At 40.9% G+C, this 19,179-nt stretch overlaps 1 protein-coding gene and 1 long non-coding RNA gene across 5 annotated transcripts in view; both read right to left on the bottom strand.

Annotated features, from left to right (window-relative positions):
• LOC121641832 (zinc finger containing ubiquitin peptidase 1) overlaps positions 1-11,786 on the bottom strand; it is a 38,679-nt gene extending 26,893 nt beyond the window's left edge. Inside the window, exons 1-7 of one of the 4 annotated variants that reach the window (XM_041988165.1) lie at positions 11,651-11,786; positions 9,846-10,168; positions 6,427-6,610; positions 6,254-6,355; positions 5,197-5,253; positions 4,453-4,557; positions 4,232-4,323 (exon numbers count right to left, since the gene is read on the bottom strand). In XM_041988165.1, coding sequence (XP_041844099.1) covers positions 4,232-4,323; positions 4,453-4,557; positions 5,197-5,253; positions 6,254-6,355; positions 6,427-6,610; positions 9,846-10,166 — 861 coding nt within the window. In that variant the 5' untranslated portion in view covers positions 10,167-10,168; positions 11,651-11,786. Of the gene's footprint in view, positions 1-4,231; positions 4,324-4,452; positions 4,558-5,196; positions 5,254-6,253; positions 6,356-6,426; positions 6,611-9,845; positions 10,170-10,403; positions 10,422-11,646 lie in introns of those variants that run through there. The other 3 variants (XM_041988163.1, XM_041988166.1, XM_041988167.1) reach the window with 3 other exon arrangements.
• Positions 11,787-13,089: 1,303 nt separating this feature from the next.
• On the bottom strand, positions 13,090-14,390 carry LOC121641852. Its single transcript, XR_006010802.1, has 2 exons — positions 13,945-14,390; positions 13,090-13,244 (listed from the first exon to the last, which is right to left on the bottom strand). It is a non-coding gene; the product is annotated as an uncharacterized LOC121641852 (long non-coding RNA).
• Positions 14,391-19,179: the final 4,789 nt, after the last annotated feature.

Below are 19,179 nucleotides of genomic sequence, written 5' to 3' on the forward strand. Positions count from 1 at the left end.
AAAGCCATCAGTTGACTGTAAACAACCTTTTCGAGGATTTTACAGAGAAAGGGAACTTTATAAACAGGCCTGAAATTGGCCAACACAGAAGAATTAAGGCCAAATTTCTTTAACAAGGGATGAAAAACTGCATGTTTAAAGCTTTTAGGTACCACACTAGAACACAAGCTGCTGTTAATGATGCTGAGAATAAAAGCACCTAAGGTTGGAAAGACCTCTTTAAAAAGTCGAGGAGGGATAACATCATATGGAGAGCCATAGGGTTTCATACTAAGAGTCAGCTTCTCGAGTAACGTGAGGTTAATGGCCTCAAAATGATAAAAGGAAGCAGAAGGGGACTCACAATAGATAAGTCAAGGGAAGGAGGTAAAATGAGGGTCCTATTATTAGCAACTTTGTCCAAGAAGAAAAGAAGAAATTTATCACAAGTTTCCTGAGATGCTTCCAGATGGACAGATTCCTGAACAAACAGTATGCGGGGATGATGGGAGTTTGCTGTATTAATATTAGAAAAATACTTTGCCCTGCAGGCTTTCACTGCTCCATTATAGCAAGACAAGCTTTCGCTAAGCATCTGCAAAGACACCTGCAACCTGTCTTTCTTCCACTTCGCTCAGCTCTCCTACACTCACGTCTAACAGCGCATGAGTTAACCATGGCTCAGATTTCAGTTTTTGTTTCCTAATTTTTAATCGTATCCGAGGATGTCAAAGATTGCAGAGGCAATTTATCATTAAAAACCTTAGAAAACTGAATTCAGGGTTCAGCAGTGCCGAGCAGGAATGCTTGGTTTTACTGAGTTAGCAAGACTAAAATTAAAAAGCACTGGCATATGGTCAGAGAATACAACATCAACTATTTCCACATTGAAAACAGATAAACCATATGATAAAACCAGGTCTAATGTATGACCACGTTCCTGCGTAGGTCCACTGACTGACTGAAAAAGGTTAAGAGTGTCCACCAAGTCTAAATAGTCCTTTACCTGAGGCTTCCTTGGACAGCAAATGTGTATACAGAAATCCCCAACAATTAAAAATTTGTCATACTTTGGCATAAATTCAGCCAGAAAATCCATGAAGTCACTTAAGAACTCCTTATTGTACTTTGGAGGACGATAAAGCACTGCACAGAGCCGTGGAGGAGAGTGAGCCAACTGAAAAAGGCTAAATTCAAAGCTTGAGAATTTAATCGGGGGGGATATCTACTTACAGTCAGACAGATTTAAAAACAACTGCTAAACCTCCTCCATGGCCCGAGAGTCTCGGGGAATTAAAGTAGGTGCAGTCACCGGGTAACAGTTCGGAAAAGGCAAAGGACTCACCAGGAGAAATCCACATCTCTGTCACGCAAAGGAAATCCAATCCTGTGTGGAGAAGAAATCCTTAAGGAACGTCTTGTTTATTGCCGAACTGGCATTGATCAACCCCATCTTGATAGATGGTGGATTGTGAGCAGTAGAGGCAGATAGAAGCAGCTCCAGCATTCCCATGTTCAGCAGGTTTGCTCCTCGCTGGCGTAGTTGAAGACAACAGGGGCGCATAGATGTAGTTACCTCATCAACACTGACAACAGGTACCAGCCATGAGACAGCAGGATCCAATGAGTGCCACGATATGAAGAAATTAGAACTAAATCCACCATTTGCCAGAAAAACCTTAGGCGAACGGGCCAAACAGTCCCTCAACTTCACATGGCTCCGGTGCTTCTTGCAGTGGCAGGGGCAGGGCATTGGTAGAGATGAGGAGGTATTCCACATAACAGAGACCAGAATGATGGCCTTTGCATACTAAATGCAGGAATAAGTCAGCAGACACACAAAGGCCAAAGAGTTTCATAAACAAGAAGGTTGAAGAGGTCTACTGGACAAACCATGGAAACAGTAACTAGCACACAAATAGGGCTGAGAGCGGCCGACAGCCTGCCAAGCATGTGGCTTGCACTCGTCCATCTTGGAAGTGAAACCAGAAATGCATCCCGAATTGCCACCTGAAGCTTTTTCATTTTAGCCTTACTATAATTGCACCACAAATGAGCAGTGCAGAAAAGAGTACAGCACACCCAAAAAAAGCCTATTTTCACATCATCTGAACACATATTAAGCTTGCATGCTAGCATATTTGCTAGTGCATACAGTTTACAGCACTGACGGTGGACATCATCGCATAAATCTGTTTATTCTTTTAAAGTTGTTTATTGTTCTTAAACTGTTTTGGAAACAATAAACAGATATGTTATTATATTACTTATTTCTCTGATTAAATGTATTTTCTGTGTTGCTTTGTTCTTTTATGTACAGCACGTTTCAGCAGTGGTTGTATCAGCTGTGGTTGTTTTAGCGGTGGTTGTTTTAGCGGTGGTTGTCTTAGCGGTGGTTGTCTTAGCGGTGGTTGTTTTAGCGGTGGTTGTCTTAGCGGTGGTTGTTTTAGCGGTTGTTGTCTTAGCGGTGGTTGTTTTAGCGGTGTTTGTTTTAGCGATGTTTGTTTCAGCAGTGGTTGTCGTAGCAGTGGTGTGGTTGTTTCAGCGGTGGTTGTCGTACCGGTGGTTGTTTCAGCGGTGGTTGTCGTAGCAGTGGTGTGGTTGTTTCAGCGGTGGTTGTCTTAGCGGTGGTTGTTTTAGCGGTGGTTGTCTTAGCGGTTGTTGTCTTAGCGGTGGTTGTTTTAGCGATGTTTGTTTCAGCAGTGGTTGTCGTAGCAGTGGTGTGGTTGTTTCAGCGGTGGTTGTCGTACCGGTGGTTGTTTCAGCGGTGGTTGTTGTAGCAGTGGTGTGGTTGTTTCAGCGGTGGTTGTCGTACCGGTGGTTGTTTCAGCGGTGGTTGTTTCAGCAGAGGTTGTCTTAGTGGTGGTTGTTTTAGCGGTGGTTGTTTTAGCGGTGGTTGTTTCAGCGGTGGTGTGGTTGTTTCAGTGGTGGTTGTCTTAGCGGTGGTTGTAGTAGCAGTGGTGTGGTTGTTTCAGCAGTGGTCGTTTTAGTGGTGGTGTGGTTGCTTCAGTGGTGGTTGTTTTAGCGGTGTTTGTTTTAGAGGTGATCATCGATGGGTATATTAAAGTACAGGCGACAGTACACCACCTTGTAGCTTGTATAGACTGATCTGAACATACAAAGAAACCCCTCAGTCTTTCATTTTGGTGAACAATTTATAGTTGATTAAAGCTTTGGAAGCATCCAGAAAACACAAGAATATTGTAGAATTAATTCTTTTATAATTAGTGGCAATTTCCTTTAGTGCATATATACAAAGATCTGTACTGTGCTTATTTTTAAAACCTGATTATACATAGTTATTATGTGCTCTTGAAGCCGATCCAAAAGTAATTGTTCAAATACTTTAGAAAGTACGCAGCCAGGGCAACAGGCTAGAATACTGCTGGATATTTTACCCATTTTGTCTTTACCTACTGGCACCAACAGGACTGTTAGCATGGAGTCAGGTGTTTCAGCAGACCCGAAACCCATAGCAGGTAGCACATGGAGTCTATGGTTTGCTGCTTCAGATGTTCTGCTGACGTCTGGTCAAGACCACATGCTTTATTCAAAGCCAGTTTCTTGTTGGTATGGCGCACAGCTGTAATACACCTTACAAAAGTCCCTCCTGGCCAAAGCTCTGGCTTATACATGTCCTCCACGCTACCCTTGGTGATCATATACCGCCAGCGCAGGCATATCTTGGCAACAAACAAAGTAAAACAACAATAAAAGCAGTTCTGAATAAGACTGGGAGACGGCGGCTGCACATAGTGGCACCATCTTGGATTGGTCCAAAACAACATAGAATGGGGCTTTCACACAGACACGGTTTTGCCTCTGTTCCCAGGTCACCAGAAAGGTGACCCAGCCCACACACATGCCAGTTTCACCGTCATGTCACAGTTCGCCACTGAGAGCATCTATCTTCTGTACGAGAACTTTAACAGATGACACTCATGACCTGCTGCTGGAGATTCAGGTCCAGATTTACTACTAGCTGTTATCTGGTTGTGTTGACAGTCCAGGTTAGAAGGCGCCTGCCTGACAGCTGAGACATAAACAGGTTCTCTTTCAGTGCACAGCATTTCAGAGGGAGAGAATTTAAATATGTTATTTAATGAAACAAATGGGTTTAGAACTGATCTGATGTGACGGTGGGTTCAGGCGTTTCAGCTGTAAGAGCTAAGAGATTCTCCATCTACTCACATTTACGTCAGAGTGACAGAAAAGCCCATTCATCTTTATATAAATCTGTCAGATTACTCACCTGCAGCTTCTTGAACTGCTCTCTCTCCTGCTGGGCCTCCTCCTCCTGCTGGAGCTGTCTGGCCAGCCTCAGATCCCATCCTAGACCTCCAGCTGCAACACAGGAAAGGAGAAGCCTTAAGTTTTGAGAAACCAGAGAAACCTATGAAACATCATGTGAGTATGTACATTTAACATAAATGAGTTATGTTGCAGCAGGATGTCTGAATGGAAACTACTCACCTGCACTGCTGGCAGTCTGGTCAAAATGCAGCTCCACATGTTCCTGCAGAGAGAAGCTGTCACTGCAGACCACCGAACACATGGGACACTCAAACCTGATCCGTCCTACAAAACACACCGACAGCTGTGTTCAGGCTGCAGATAATCACAGCTCATAAGTCATGCTCAGAGTTTCTGTTCATAACAAAGTGGAGAAGACAAAGAGCTTTATAAAAACCAAAAGCTTGTCCAACAATCAGTAACTCAACTGTTCACAACTAAAAAGTTAAAAACTATCTCCACAAAGCTGGAGGAGCCAGCAGGGCTGAGATTTCAGTCTAGAGCATGAAGAAGAAACTGTGGTCTTCAGGAACAGCAAAGGTCAATATGAAAGAAAATCTTCAGAGAAAAGATCATGAAGACTCAGTGAAGAGTCTTGTTAGGGGTGGGCTGAAAAGTTGTGTCAAGAGCCAGAGTCTTGTAGGGAGTCAGCGAAGAGTCACATGAAAAGCCATGAAGAGTCAGTGAAGAGTCGTAAAAAGTGGGCTGAAAGTCGTGCAGAGTCACGAGGAGTCAAGTGAAAAGTCAACCATGTGAAGAATCGTGTGAAACGTCAGTAGTCAGTGAATAACTGCCAAGAGTCAGGTAAAGAATGATGAGATATGAAAAGAAGAACCGATGCAGAACCACCACCTCTCCAACTTCATCATTGATGATGGGGACTTCCTTTAATAACACTACTCCTCCAGGACATCGGAGACACACCTGAGTGGTGGGTGGATGATGATGTCAGCACAGGTGAACACGCCTCCAGAGTCGACCCTGATGTAGAGACGAGTTTCACACCAGCATAAAAGACAGATTAACTTTCCACTGAGTCAGGGATCAAAACACGTTACAGTGCACACAAGAAAAAGGAAAAACTCATTAATAAAATATTAGTCCTCAAATTAAACTGAAAACACATCAACGTGTTTTAGTGTAGTTTTCTGAAGTCTGGCTTGTTTTTTTAAATAAAGAGTCTAAAACGTGTTTTAGTAATCCGTTTAGCTTTTTAAATGTTTGTGTCTAGAGCAGAAACCAAAGCAAAAGCTTAAACAGCTGCTTGGGGCCCCAACACCACCAGAGGGCCCCAGGTGCCGTTGAAATGTGAAGAAATTAGACCAATATCACTGAAAATTTTAGATAAAATTGGTCATACACAAATGCCACTTTCATCATGGTTACATGCCAAATAATGCTGGTTTCCTGTTGCAGGCTACGGCCTGTAACAAGGTGCATGTGTACCACAGGACCATCTAGCATGTCTGAGGTTCACCAACATAAGAAGTCCAGGTCACGTCAGCTGTGGTTTGAAGCGATTTGTAGTGGAAGACCAGTGGAGCTGTGGTGGCGAGGGCCCCATAAGCGTCTACATGAACAGATATGTCTGTAAGGCAGGGTGGGCTCAGCCTGCAGCAGCCATTCATTTGCAGTCTGGGTGCGGTGAGGTGAGCATCCTCTGCTCTGACTGCAGCAGTCCGAGGACCTGCTGCCCTGGGACCAGGTCTATGGCAGCACTGCCACTCAGTGGGAACCTGACAAACTTTCTCATTAAAAGTCTCCAACATTGGCAGAAACAGGCGCCGGAGGGGTCTGAACACTCAACTGGCTACACTGCAAGTTACCAGCTTTTTTCATACTTGCATAGTGCACATGTGCTTTTACCACATACATGTGGTGTTTCCAGCCCTGTGAGTTTTATATGAAGAGGTGATGGTGCTACAGGTTATTTCCTGTCAGCAGACGTGAGCGGACAGAAGCCCTGAGGTGAGGACTTTACCTGGGGCTGAGCTCTGCTCCTGCAGATGAAGCTCCACATGCTCCTGCAGGATGAAGGCGCTGCTGCACACCAGAGAACACATGGGGCAGGACAAGATCCTCTCTGGAACCAAAACACAGACACTCAATTTTATGTCGGCTGAAGATGTGAGACTGGTCTGAACATGCAATGACCTCTTTTTTTCTGCTGCAGCACTCTGGCTGTGCTGGGTTCAGCCTGGAGTCCATCACAGTGCTCCTTCCAGCAGGGGACAGGGTCTTGTGTGGTTTCAGGGTTCTGTGATATCAGGGTCGGGTCTGGGATGGTTGCGGTCTCTCCTGACCAGGAACTCTCAGTGCCTGCTGTGCTGTTCTGTCTCTGTAAATTCACAACAAAGATAACACGCCATGATGCATTCAGGGTCCTGCTGTAGTTTCACTACTACTGACAGCTGTTCTGAGATCTGGACCCAGCAGGATTCTTGTGTTAGTAAAATGAGGACTGGAACAGGGTCGGCTTGTGGGGTGAATGGATCTAATCTGTTAACTGGACCATGTAGAACTCAGAATACAGCAGAGACCAGAGGAAACTTCATAAAGCTGCTGGACTTCATATCAGATCTCTGTTAGTTCATGACTTCATCATTTCTCAGTTTGGATTTTCTCTTCCTGACAGAAACGTGGTGAACAGAAGACACAAGTGCTGCAGTTCTTAATGAAACATTCTAGGTTTAGGAATAAATGTGGAACAAGAGGAAAGGGGGAGGAGAAGCTGCTTCATTTACAGATTCATTCCAGTAGAAGGCAGGGCAGTTTATTTGTACAGCACATTTCATGTACAAGACTAGTGTTTTACGTAAAACAAAGGCATTACAGATATTTAGAAATAGTAAAAGGCATCAACACATAATCACAATTGCAATTTAAAATGGTTGATTTAAAAGTCCTAAAAGAAACAGTTTGGCATTTGAAATCAACAACATGAACTCTGGACATGATACCATCCGACTTTTTAAAAACAGTTTTTACCTCAGTAGAAAGTGATCTCCTACTGATAGTTAACAGCTCGCTGGCATCAGGCATTTTTCCCAAGTCACTAAAGATCGCTGCTATTAAGCCTCCTAAAGAAAAGGACTCTAGACGCCTCTATAATGAACAACTATAGACCGTCTCTAACCTCTTTCATTTCCAAGATTATTGAGAAAGTTGTATTTCACCAGCTTCATGACTTTTTAAATGAAAGTGGAAATCTTGATAAATTTCAGTCCGGCTTCCGACCTCATCACAGCCCTGAAACAGCTCTGGTCACAGTGGTAAAGGACTGGTTCTGGTCTAGTACCAGTCCTGGTTCTGTTGGATCTCAGTGCTGCGTTTGATACTGTAGATCACAGAATCCTGTTTTCAGGCTGGAAAACTGGGTTAGACTTTCTGGAGCGGTTCTTAACTGGTTCAGGTCCTGTTTAGAAGGCCGGAGTTATTTTGTTACGATCAGAAGCTATGAATCCGAGCGAGTGGCCATGACTTGTGGAGTCCCCCAGGGGTCAGTCCTTGGACCTCTTCTGTTCAACTTGTATCTGCTCCCTTTGGGTCAAATATTACAGAACTATAGCATTAATTATCAAAGTTATGCAGATGATACCCAACTTTATGTCTCTGTTTGGGGCTGCTCAATTATGGGAAAAATGATAATCACGATTATTTTGATTGAAATTGAGATCTCGATTATTTAACACAATTATAGATAAGGGGGGGGGACATTTACTGTGGTAATGCCGACTAGTTTCTTTCCACCAGGTCCCCATATCTATTGTTTGTCTCAGACCAGCAGCTATGTTCCGCCTGGTGTGATCTGGAAAAAAATAGTCTGGAGACGTTTCGTTTTCACGTTGAAATCCGCGTCAATAAAATGTAGCGCGACATTTCTATACGGCTCTGGTGTGGCTTTACCACATGTCCGTAGCGGTTGCGAAACATCGGACTGTAACCACGTCTTTCACAACACCCTCACTACACTCATCATACAGGGAAGAAAGAGACAGTCCACTAACATGGTGGTGAGATGGCAGTGATACCGTTTGTCCAAAGTGTTGACGAGTTTCTTAAATCCCGGATTGTTCACTGCGTTAATTGAGAAAAAAGTTCTGTTTGTTTATAACGTTTGTCTCTCTGTGACTCTGGGAGCTGGTGGATTATTTAGTTGCGACTCACAAAAATTGAACATTTTTCTATTTTTTTGTGTTGCGTTGCAAGCCCCCGTGTGCACGTCTGTGTGCACGAACACAACATTTTACATGCACGACTGTCGCCTGTCGCTTGGCTGGAGGAGAGCAGCGATTTTCGCGGTCGGGGTTGTGGGAGGAGTCTGCAGCAAAGCGCTGCAATGACAGCTGCGCTCGATTTGAAAACAGCACAAATCGAAGGACAAAAAATAATCGGACCATTTCATTTTTATGATCGTTAAAAACCCAGATCGTAATTGCGATTAAAATTCGATTAATTGCCCAGCCCTAACTCTGTCACCAGATGACTGCAGTCCAACAGACTTACTGACTTACTGAGTCTGGAGCAAATAAACACCTGGATGAGGGAGAATTTTCGACAATTATAAGAAGACAAAACTGAGATTATTCTGTTTGGTAGAAAGAGAAGAGGGTCAGCATCGGTAAACTCCTGGAGACTCAGGCTCTTAAAACCATCGACCAAGTTGGTAACCTTGGAGTGTTGATAGACTCAGACCTGACTTTCAGCAGCCACATCAAAGCTTCACTAAGAAGCTTTTTACCAGAAACAGGATTAAAAGTTTAGTCTCCCAGTAACACCAGTAGAAACTCCTCCATGATCCATCTCCAGTAGGCTGGATTACTGTACTGGTCTTTAACAGGACTTCCCAGTAAAACCAGTAAACATCTGCAGTTTCATCCAAAACGCTGCTGCTAAAACGCTGATGCTCACACCAGTTTTAACATCTTTACACTGGTTTCCAGTTTATACTGGTTTCCAGTCAGTCACAGAATAGATTTAGACCCTTCTGTTGGTTTACATCCCAGAATAGTTCAGGTCCAGAATCCATCTGATACATTCAAAGAATATAAACCTGGCAGAGCTCTGAGATCCAGAGACTCTGGTCACCTAGTCCAGACCAGAGTCCGGGCCAGGGTCCAGACCAGGGTCCAGACCAGAGTCCGGGCCAGGGTCCAGACCAGAGTCCGAGCCAGGGTCCAAGCCAGGGTCCAAACCAGAGTCCAGACCAGAGTCCAGATCAGAGTCCAGACCAGAGTCCAGACCAGAGTCCAGACCAGGGTCCAGGCCAGGTTCAGACCAGGTTCAGAGTAAACCTGGAGCAGCATGTAGGTGTTCTGCTGCAGTGGAGATGAAAGTTTAAATCCAGGTGAAACGCCTCTGTTCTCATCGTCTCTGCAGGAATCTGCTGCTGACTTTAACTGAACCGCTTTTCATCATTTTAATGTAGTTTATGGTTGTATTGTGGTTTCTGCTCTGTCGCTGCTTTTACTGCTTCTGAAAGTTTTCTTTGCTCCATCTGTGATGCTGCTAATGTTTTATGTGAAGCACTTCAACTTGTCCTGGACATGAAATGTAGAACTAAACAGTCTTACCCATGACTGCATGCTGAGAGAAGTGGCTGTGGCTTCAGCAGCATCACCGTTGTCCCCTGCAACGCAGGACTTCCCACTCTCACCCACACCTGTGTTTGTTGTGGCAGAGGAACCAGATGAAGCCAGGCCCTGAGCCAGCTCCGGGTTCGCGTGGTCTTCAGGATGAGCCGACTGGATATGGAGGCAGAGCTGATGGTAGGAAACGGCGGCCAGGCAGCAGAAGGGGCAGCGCAGGCTGTCGTCCAGGTGGCCGAGGAGGAGATGGCTCTTCATTTCCTCCTCTGTCATCATCTCCTCACCGCAGAGTTCACAGATCAACATGGCTGCAGGAAACAAGGAAAACTGTCACGTCTACGACCTGCACCAGAGATCATACGTGTGCTCCAAGTTAATTCATGTACATCTGGAACCTAGAAGGTTTGTGTGTGTGTGTGTGTGTGTTTTAAATGACTTTTTTGTTTTTACAATGTGCAGTTGCGTGACTGTACTAAGGCTGCATGTTGTTAATTTAACATCGTGGAAGGACAGGACGCAGCCAGAGTACAGTATTCCTAACCGGGGGGGGGGTCCACTGCTTGTCAGTATTCACCTGATGGAAGTGAGGGGTTTCTGCTGCGGTGGGACTTCAGCTGTAACGCTCTACCAGTTAAATTAGCAGCGTTTCATCAACAGCTGTTATTATAGCTGAAGTTAATATACAAACACAACATTCCCAAACGGAATAACAGACATCCCGATCAACCAGAAATCAATGTTTGGTGAACAGTGCTACTCCAAAGGCAGGGAGTCCTCTGATGGACCCGAAAGGGAATTTTTTAGATGACGAAAGGCTTTGTATAATTCTGAATGCTCCAAAAAACATTTCAGAAAAATTGTGAAGTCTGTCCCAGACTCGGTCCGATCTCTTGTTAAAGAATGTAAGCTGTATTCAAACAGGCCTGAGGTCCCTGCAGGTTGAAGGTTTTAACTTTGGTGATGCTGAATGTAAAAACACTTATTTTCCTCTTAAAAGACAGTTTCCCAAATCCAATCAGTAGGAATTATATTCTTAAAGATCTTAATGGAGATCAAATTCTTAAAATTCGATCTAATTATGTTAAATATCCACTTCTTCCCAAAGTAAAAGAGATGCAATTTAAAATAATTACCAAAATATATCCGACTAATAAGTTTCTGGTGTCTAAATTCCAGATAAACAGAAGATTGCTTGTTCCGGACGGGAATACTGAAGATCTGAAGCACGTATTTTTTATGTGTGAACCACTTTTTGGACAGATCCTGGCTACTCAAAGAATATTGTATTTCCTCCACTGTCTCATATCACTGTATTACTTGGACTGGAGTGTGAAAACAAAACAATTGAATACGTAGTAAATGTTTTAGTTTGATGGGAAAGTTCTTTATTCACAGATGTAGGTATTTTAAAACGAAACCCACATTTAAGCATTGGAAAAATGACTGTTTTATACTCTAAGTCTCTTAGGTTGGTTGAGAATAAACATGCAGTTAAGCTATGTTTAATGTTAGAACAGTTCAACTTGTTGTAATAATGTCCCCCCATTCCCTATAATTTTAGTTTATTTTTTGTCTGGATGTTGTCTTTTCTCTCTGTATCTTGTGTTTTTCTGGCTCAATCTGATCTATAGCCTATGTTGAAGTTTGATATATGTAGAACTGCCCTACTTTTGTTATGTATTATGTATATTAGCAATAAAAAAGAAAAAAGGTTGGAACCGGAGCTCGTGTGCGCAGCCGCAGACACGAACGTCCCCTCGGTTCGGAGTTTATGTTGAAAACGTACTTACGGTCAGTGTCGTGGGTCCAGAAGCTTCTTCATGCAGTTGCTTTCATTTTCTCCGCTTCGAAACCGACAGCGGCGACAAATGAAGCGCAATACTTCCGGCAAACGTGTTCTACGGAAGCCGACAGGCTGCACGCACGAGCTCCGGTCACGTGATAGACCAACCGAGGCCTCGTTACGTCATCAGCGCGTGTCAAACAGCACGCGGGATCTTTGAAGGGGCGGGGCTTGTGTGTCCCAATAGCACTGATCTCAAATGACGTCACATTTACTCATCAATATTCATGAGCTCCGGCAACAGCGCGAGTTCGGACAAACAAAGAGTTAGCTTACAATGACGACACCTAGTGTACGTGTAGTTTTGGAAGAAAAAGACGTCCCGGGAGCTTCATTTCAGTACAGTTCAATCAATAAACACAGTGTTGTTGAACTTAAACGTTGGTTGACATGTAGAGGCCTCAAAGTGAGCGGAAAGAAAGCTTTATTAGTTGAAAGGTAAGCTGTTTTTAAGCTAGCTCTCGCTCAGTTATTAGTGTTGTATGCGGTGTAACTAGTGTGTTTCACATTTCAGCAGACCTAAACACACTTTAGCCACCAAAATGTAGTAAGAATGTTATAGTAGGAATTTATTTTAAATCTAGGCTATTACCCATCATTAACTCTGACAGTGCAACCCTAACTTGTTAAGGAGCTAAACGTGATATTAAATCAGTTACAGAAGTTAACTCCACTGTCCGAAAAAGTGGCCTGCCACTACCAATAAAATTGTTTTGAGTTATTTTATGGCCAAATAGTCTTTTTCTTATATTTGCCCCTTTCTCCCTTGTTTAAAACTGTGGCCTTCTATTGCTTGTTGTACTAACAAAACTTAACACTGAACAAATAATTATTATGAAAATGGATAGGAATGGAAAACAAATCTTTTTGTGAACAAAAGATGATTTGTTTTGAACGTCATCTTCATTGATGCATTACATGCAAATCAATTTTCCTTTTTTCTACATCGATTTCCATTTAAACCAGTTTGAATTGATTTTAAATCAATTTTCGATTGTTTCCTTACATCCCTAGCAATCAATGAGTCATTCGGTTTTATGGACTTACCCCTTATACCACATAATATACTATGTAAAAACCATTCTTCTTAGACATATTAAAATAATATCAGGTATAGCTCCTTTATGAATTATAAATACAAAGGCAAGATATATTTATTTTCAGAGACATTGTTCTTTTTGATTATTAGATAAATACATTACTCCATGCATTGTGTTTGTACAGATGCCAGCATGCTGTGGATCAAAAATTACCAATTGATCCAGCTGTAGACGGTGGTGCATGGTATAACATCAAAGCTGCATTACAGCGAGGGTCAAGTCCAGCAAATGAGGATCTTCAACCAAGATCACAGTGAACATTATCAGTCACAATAAAAAAAACAAATGCATCTGAAATGTTTTTATTTGAACTTCATTTCTATTACAATTAATGGACGATGGAGTGTTGTTGTGGGTCAATCTTTTCCTCTTTCTCTTTGCTTCAGAAACAGCCTCATTTCTTTGGGTAGGAGCTTTCCTTTTGCGGGCTATTTTCTCCACCTAGAAACAGAAAATGAGTTTTATAAGATAATACCTCATTTGGTTTATAAACACAATCACAAAACAAAACATGACAATAGAACATTGGCTGAGCAAGCTTGGCCTGTTTTATTGACACCCAGCTGACAGGCAGGTCAAAGAAAAATAAATAGTGGCCCATTAGTCTTAATACTTTGGTGGCTTTGAGAGGTAAGGTCTAAAAAGCCTGTGTTACAAAATGTGGAGTGTTCAGCTACTGGATTCCATGACAACTGCCCACAGTAAAGCAGAGTTTATCATCTGTTGTTCATTCTTGTCTCATGAGACTAGTTTGAGCTTCTCATACTCGTATCATTCTGTGATCATTTGTTGCTGAATTACTTCTCCTAAGGTTACCATAGAAGCAAGAGGTAAGCAAAAAAGGGGAAAAGACATCATTGAGACAAAGGAGGTTGAGTTGAGATAACTACTTGAGCAATACTTGAGAAGTGGGATTAACAGGTGGGATCTCACTAATGTCTCAAATTCATCTGAATCCGAGACATTATAATTAATAATAGTTATAATAGTTCGTCCAGTAATGAAAGACAAGAAGTTGCCTTAAGTTCAGTAAAGAGTGGAGCTGTGCGTAGAGGCAATTGTCTGGACAACCAGCTACGGAAAAAGGATATCATGAACTGTATGAATGACCATTCTGCCGCGGAAAAGGCAAAGAACCTACCTGTCCAGATGTTGTTGCTGGTATTGGGTCTGGATCATCAATTGTTGGCCCTTTTCCACCGAGGAAATGCAGAGAGCAAATGTATGTATCCTTTGTCGCATTTTTCTCAGTGAATCCCTCCCGTTTACAAGCTCGTACCCAACGTTGGCATTTCTCTGGTTCTCTTCCGGGCTTTGGAAATGGAATGAAAAACACTCCCTTCATATGTTCACGGTCACTATATTGCGAGTCACTTCGGCAGACACCGAAGCAGCAGTGTTTAGTTGTTACCATAATGGTTTTGTTAAAGAAATATTCGGCTATTCGGAATGCAACTTTGCTCGTACAAACACAGTATACACGCTCTACAGGTTGTTTGTCCGAATCCAATATGGCGGCGGCGCCTGCGCAGTACGCTGTTCTAAAAATAGCATTTTGACGTCATTCGTGATCAGTCCTATTCGGGGTCTGCACACTTCGAAGTGCGGATGGGTGGCTGCAAGATGGCGATCTGAACAGCAACTCTCTTCGTTTGGCTCCCACAAAGTTATATAAGACTGCATGTAAGTGTCAATTTTAATGAAGAAATACATCTCTGAACCAAGATAACGTTTTTAGATGGACACAAAAAAAAAAAAAAAAAGTTATTTTGTCCTTCATTTATGGACGAACGTGATCACAACTACACGCTTGCAAGAAACAAGGAATCCAGCATGAACAAACGTGGCGCGCCACCATCTACGCCGGACAAAACCACTAATACGAAAAAGAATAGACCTGTGGAAGATGTCCAGGACGAAAATGAGACCAGCAAGAAAATCCTAGAAGCGGTCAATAAGCTAGCAGAAAGATTTGACGTTCAAGAAAGGAAAATGGAAGAACTTAACAAAAAAATGGAGGAAAATTCGGGCCAGCTCGTTGTACTCCGAAAAGAAGTTATTGAGTATCAGAAAAAAACAACTGATTTAGAGCAACAAGTGGACACACTAAACGGAGAGGTCAAAGAGCTAAAGGAAAGATGCCTGGAGCAAGATAGATACAAAAGAAGATGGAATCTCCGGGTGAAAGGCCTAAGAGAAAAAGAAAATGAAGATACCAGGGCTGTAGTGATTTCACTTCTCACAAAGATCGCTCCAGGGGTGCCATGGAATATGGATGACATGGTGGGCTCCATCCATCGCCTGGGAAAAAGGAACGCAATCGTACGAGGCAAATCATCATCCAATTTGTTAAGAGAGAATGCAGAAATGAAATTTGGAGGCTGTCTAAAGATTGTGATGTTTGCAAACAAGCTGATGTCAGATTCGCAGAGGATTTGTCTAAAGAGGACAGAGCTATGAGAGAAAAACTGTGGCCAAAGATTAAAGAGGCTCGGGAGCAGAAGAAGAGGGCTTACTTCCCAGGTCCATTCGGCTTCATTGAAGACGTGCAGATTTTTGCTTAGTAACACACGAGAGATCTACAGCAGATTAAAGCATCAATGAGACACTAAAGGTTTGGTTAGTGGGGCCATTACAAATACTTATATATCCTTTTCCACTCCAGCAAGGGTATAATGAGTTACTAAGCAGGTTATTGTTAATTTTCTGTTATTCATCTGCAAGATTTATTTGTACGAATCATTTAAAACATTCTATTTCTTTTATTTCTTTAAATGCCAGGGGGCTTAAGGACAGTATTAAGAGAAAAGCAATATTTTTGTTTTGTAAGGGGCAAAGAGCACAATGTGTACTTTTACAAGAAACTCATCCTAGTGAAGAAGATACACATTTTTGGAGAAATCAATGGGGGGGGATACAATTTTATTCAGCCATGGCACAAATAAGTCAGCAGGTGTGGCCATTTGTTTAAACAATTGCCCAGGTAATATCATAGAAGTTATACGGGATTCAGAAGGTCACTGGATTGCTGCAGTTTTGAATGTAGATGGAGGTTCATTGATTATTATAAATATTTATGGTTATAATGGGGATTATAAGAACAAAATTCTACTGGAAAAAATTTCGGATCTCATAAGGAAACTAAGATCAAAATTCACAACTGATTATGTCTTGGTGGGAGGAGATTTCAACTGTGTTCCTGATGACTGGTCCGACAGATTCCCTAGAAAGTATTCAAATCATCAATATAATCAAAATATTACAAATCTCTGTGAAAATACCTCTTTGATTGATGTTTGGAGACAGGCTAACCCTACAGAAAGTCAGTTCTCGTGGATTAGGCCTAATGGAAGCTGTATGTCAAGAATTGATTTTTGGCTAGTGACCCAAGAAATCTTAAAGTATGTCTCACAAGCTAATATCTCTGCAGCCCCAGCTACTGATCACTGTGTTGTAAGTATCACTCTGAATCAGGAATCAGATAAAAGTACTCGGCAAAAGTGCTGGAAATTTAATGAAAGTTGTCTGAAAGATGACCAATATTGTCAAATGATTAAAAAAATCTTATCAAATATTAAAGAAAATAAGGAAATACCCTGCTATGGGAATAAATGGGATTTTTTTAAATACAAGGTTAGAGAGTATTCCATTAGTTATGGCAGAGAGAAATGTAGAGAACTTAAGGAAAGAGAAAGACAATTAATTCATGACATCAATATACACTGTAAAAATTTTCGATCAACAGAAGTTGATAAGAGTAAACTTATAGAACTACAGTCTAAATTGGATGAAATTTATCAGAAAAAAGCCCAAGGTGCATTTATTCGCTCCAGAGCTAAATGGATTGAGGAAGGAGAGAAAAATAGTTCATATTATGGTCGTTTAGAAAAAATAAGACAAGAAAGAAACGAATTCCTGTTCTAAATTCAGAAAACAAAACGATTACTAACCCCAAAGATATTTCTAATCAACTATTTACATACTATCAGAAACTGTACACTTCAGAGTTTTCCAAAGCCAACTCCGAAATTTTTTTTAAGATGGTCAAACCATTTATTAGACAAATTGATCAAGATTTGAAAATGATTTGTGATGCTGAACTTAAAATAGCGGAGCTGGATACAGCAGCAAAGAAAATGGCGCCTGGAAAATCACCGGGACAAGACGGACTGACAGCAAATTTTTATCAATTCTTCTGGTCAGATATAAGAGAATTACTCTACGACGTACTGCTCGAATGTTTACAGAATAAAACGTTAACAACGAGGTTTGATCATCTTAATACCAAAACCAAATAAAGATAAAACAATTATTGAACATTTAAGACCAATCACTTTACTACATTTAAATTATAAAATTTTCACACAGGCCTTGGCTACAAGATTAAAAGTGGAACACATACAATCATAAGTGAAACTCAATCTGGTTTCTTACAAAACAGATCGATTCATAACAACATCCGCATTGCTTTAGATGTATTAGATTATAGTCACTTAATAGAAGATGATGGTATTATCCTGTTTCTAGACTTTTTTAAAGCTTTTGACACAATAGAACATCACTTTTTTTTACAGTCACTGCAAAGTTTTGGCTTTGGTGACAGATTTACCAAAATTATATCAATGTTGTACAAGGATATAACAAGTACTATATTACTACAATCAGGGACTACAAGAAGATTTTATATTACAGGAGGAATTCAACAAGGAGATCCAATCAGCCCTCTTCTCTTCATTTTAGGAACAGAGATGTTATCTCTCTATACAAAGAACAATAATACTGTAAGGCCACTGAACGTCCTCTGTTCTTAAAGAAAGATGATCAGATGCCTGAAGCATTAAAAGCTATTTCCTCTTTTTCTGGAGCATCGGGATTAAAACTGAATATGAAAAAATGTGAGATCTTAGCCATGGAAATACTTCTCCCTTGATTTATAACATACCTGTAAAAAACAAAGTAAAATATTTGGGGATTAATATTAATAAAGAGTTTAGAGACCAAGAGAAAACAATCATTCAACCTGTGATAGAAAAAAAAATCAAAGAATCTTTAATAGTTGGCTTCAAAGAAATATTTCAATTTTTGGTAGGATCTTGTTAACTAAAATGGAGGGAATTTCAAGATGAATCTATCCAGCATCTACTTTAAATATATCAAATAAAACTATAAAAGGGATCAACCAAATACACTACAATTTCATCTGGAATAACAAACAACCTTTGATCAGATAAAGTAACGCGGTGCTACCAGCAGCAGAGGGAGGGATGAACGTTACTGATTTTGAGGTCATGAATGCAACGATAAAATTAAAATGGCTGCAGCTGTTGATTAAAAACGAGGAAAGTCTGTGGTTTAGTTTCCCTGCACATTTGTTTAAAAAAGTTGGTGGAATTAAATTTCTCTTGAAATGTGATTTTGATCCTCTGAAACTGCCTTTTAAACTTTCAGAATATCATGTACAAGTATTATTATATTAGAAAATGTTATACAAACACAACTTCACCCCACATAATACGATCATTTGGAACAACAAACTTATTCTACACCAGAGGAAAACATTATACTGTAGAGCCTGAGAGGAAAAGGGAGTCTGGAGTTTTACTCATTTATTGGATATGAATGGTGACATTTTAGATTATTTAAGCTTAAAAAATAAATTTAAAGTTCAATCCACACAAACAATACTTGTCAGTAATCAAAGCCTGTGGTTAAAGGAATGTTACTGTAATATAACACTAGTTCCCCCTTCTCTATATATTGAGGAACATAACTTTTTGGATTATAAATGAAACAACAAAATTTTAAGACAACAAATGAACAAACAGGTTTTTCCTCTTCCTGTTAAAAAATACACATCAATTTAGAACATTCCCAGAGATGGATATAACTAAAGTAAGAACCAGATTTTTCTCTTTTCCTTTACTACCAAAGATGAAAGGAGCTCATTTTAAAACATTAAATGATATTTACCCATGTGGAGAATTTTTAATGGGAAGGTTTAATGGGAACAGCAATGTATGTAACTTCTGTAACAATGACATAGAAACTCAGGAACATCTATTCTACAGTTGCAAGGTGGTTAAAGCCCTATGGGATAAAATTTATGAATGGTTATCTGTTAAGTTTGTGATACCTGCATTGGCTTATAAAGATGTTCTTTTTGGGATTACTCACCCGAACAAAAACACTGAATTTTTGTGCAGTAATGTTTTAATTATTGGAAAATATTACATACACAAATGTAGGTTTTTCAAGGTTTCTCCAGACTTTGTGGCTTTTAAAAATGATTTAAAGATCCTTTATACATCAGTTAAAACCCTGAAAAATGACAAAGCCTCAAGACTCTCCAAGTTATTAGAAACAATAACTTAAGCCC

This window comes from Melanotaenia boesemani, chromosome 6 (genome assembly GCF_017639745.1).
Source record: "Melanotaenia boesemani isolate fMelBoe1 chromosome 6, fMelBoe1.pri, whole genome shotgun sequence".
Lineage (NCBI taxonomy): Eukaryota > Metazoa > Chordata > Actinopteri > Atheriniformes > Melanotaeniidae > Melanotaenia > Melanotaenia boesemani.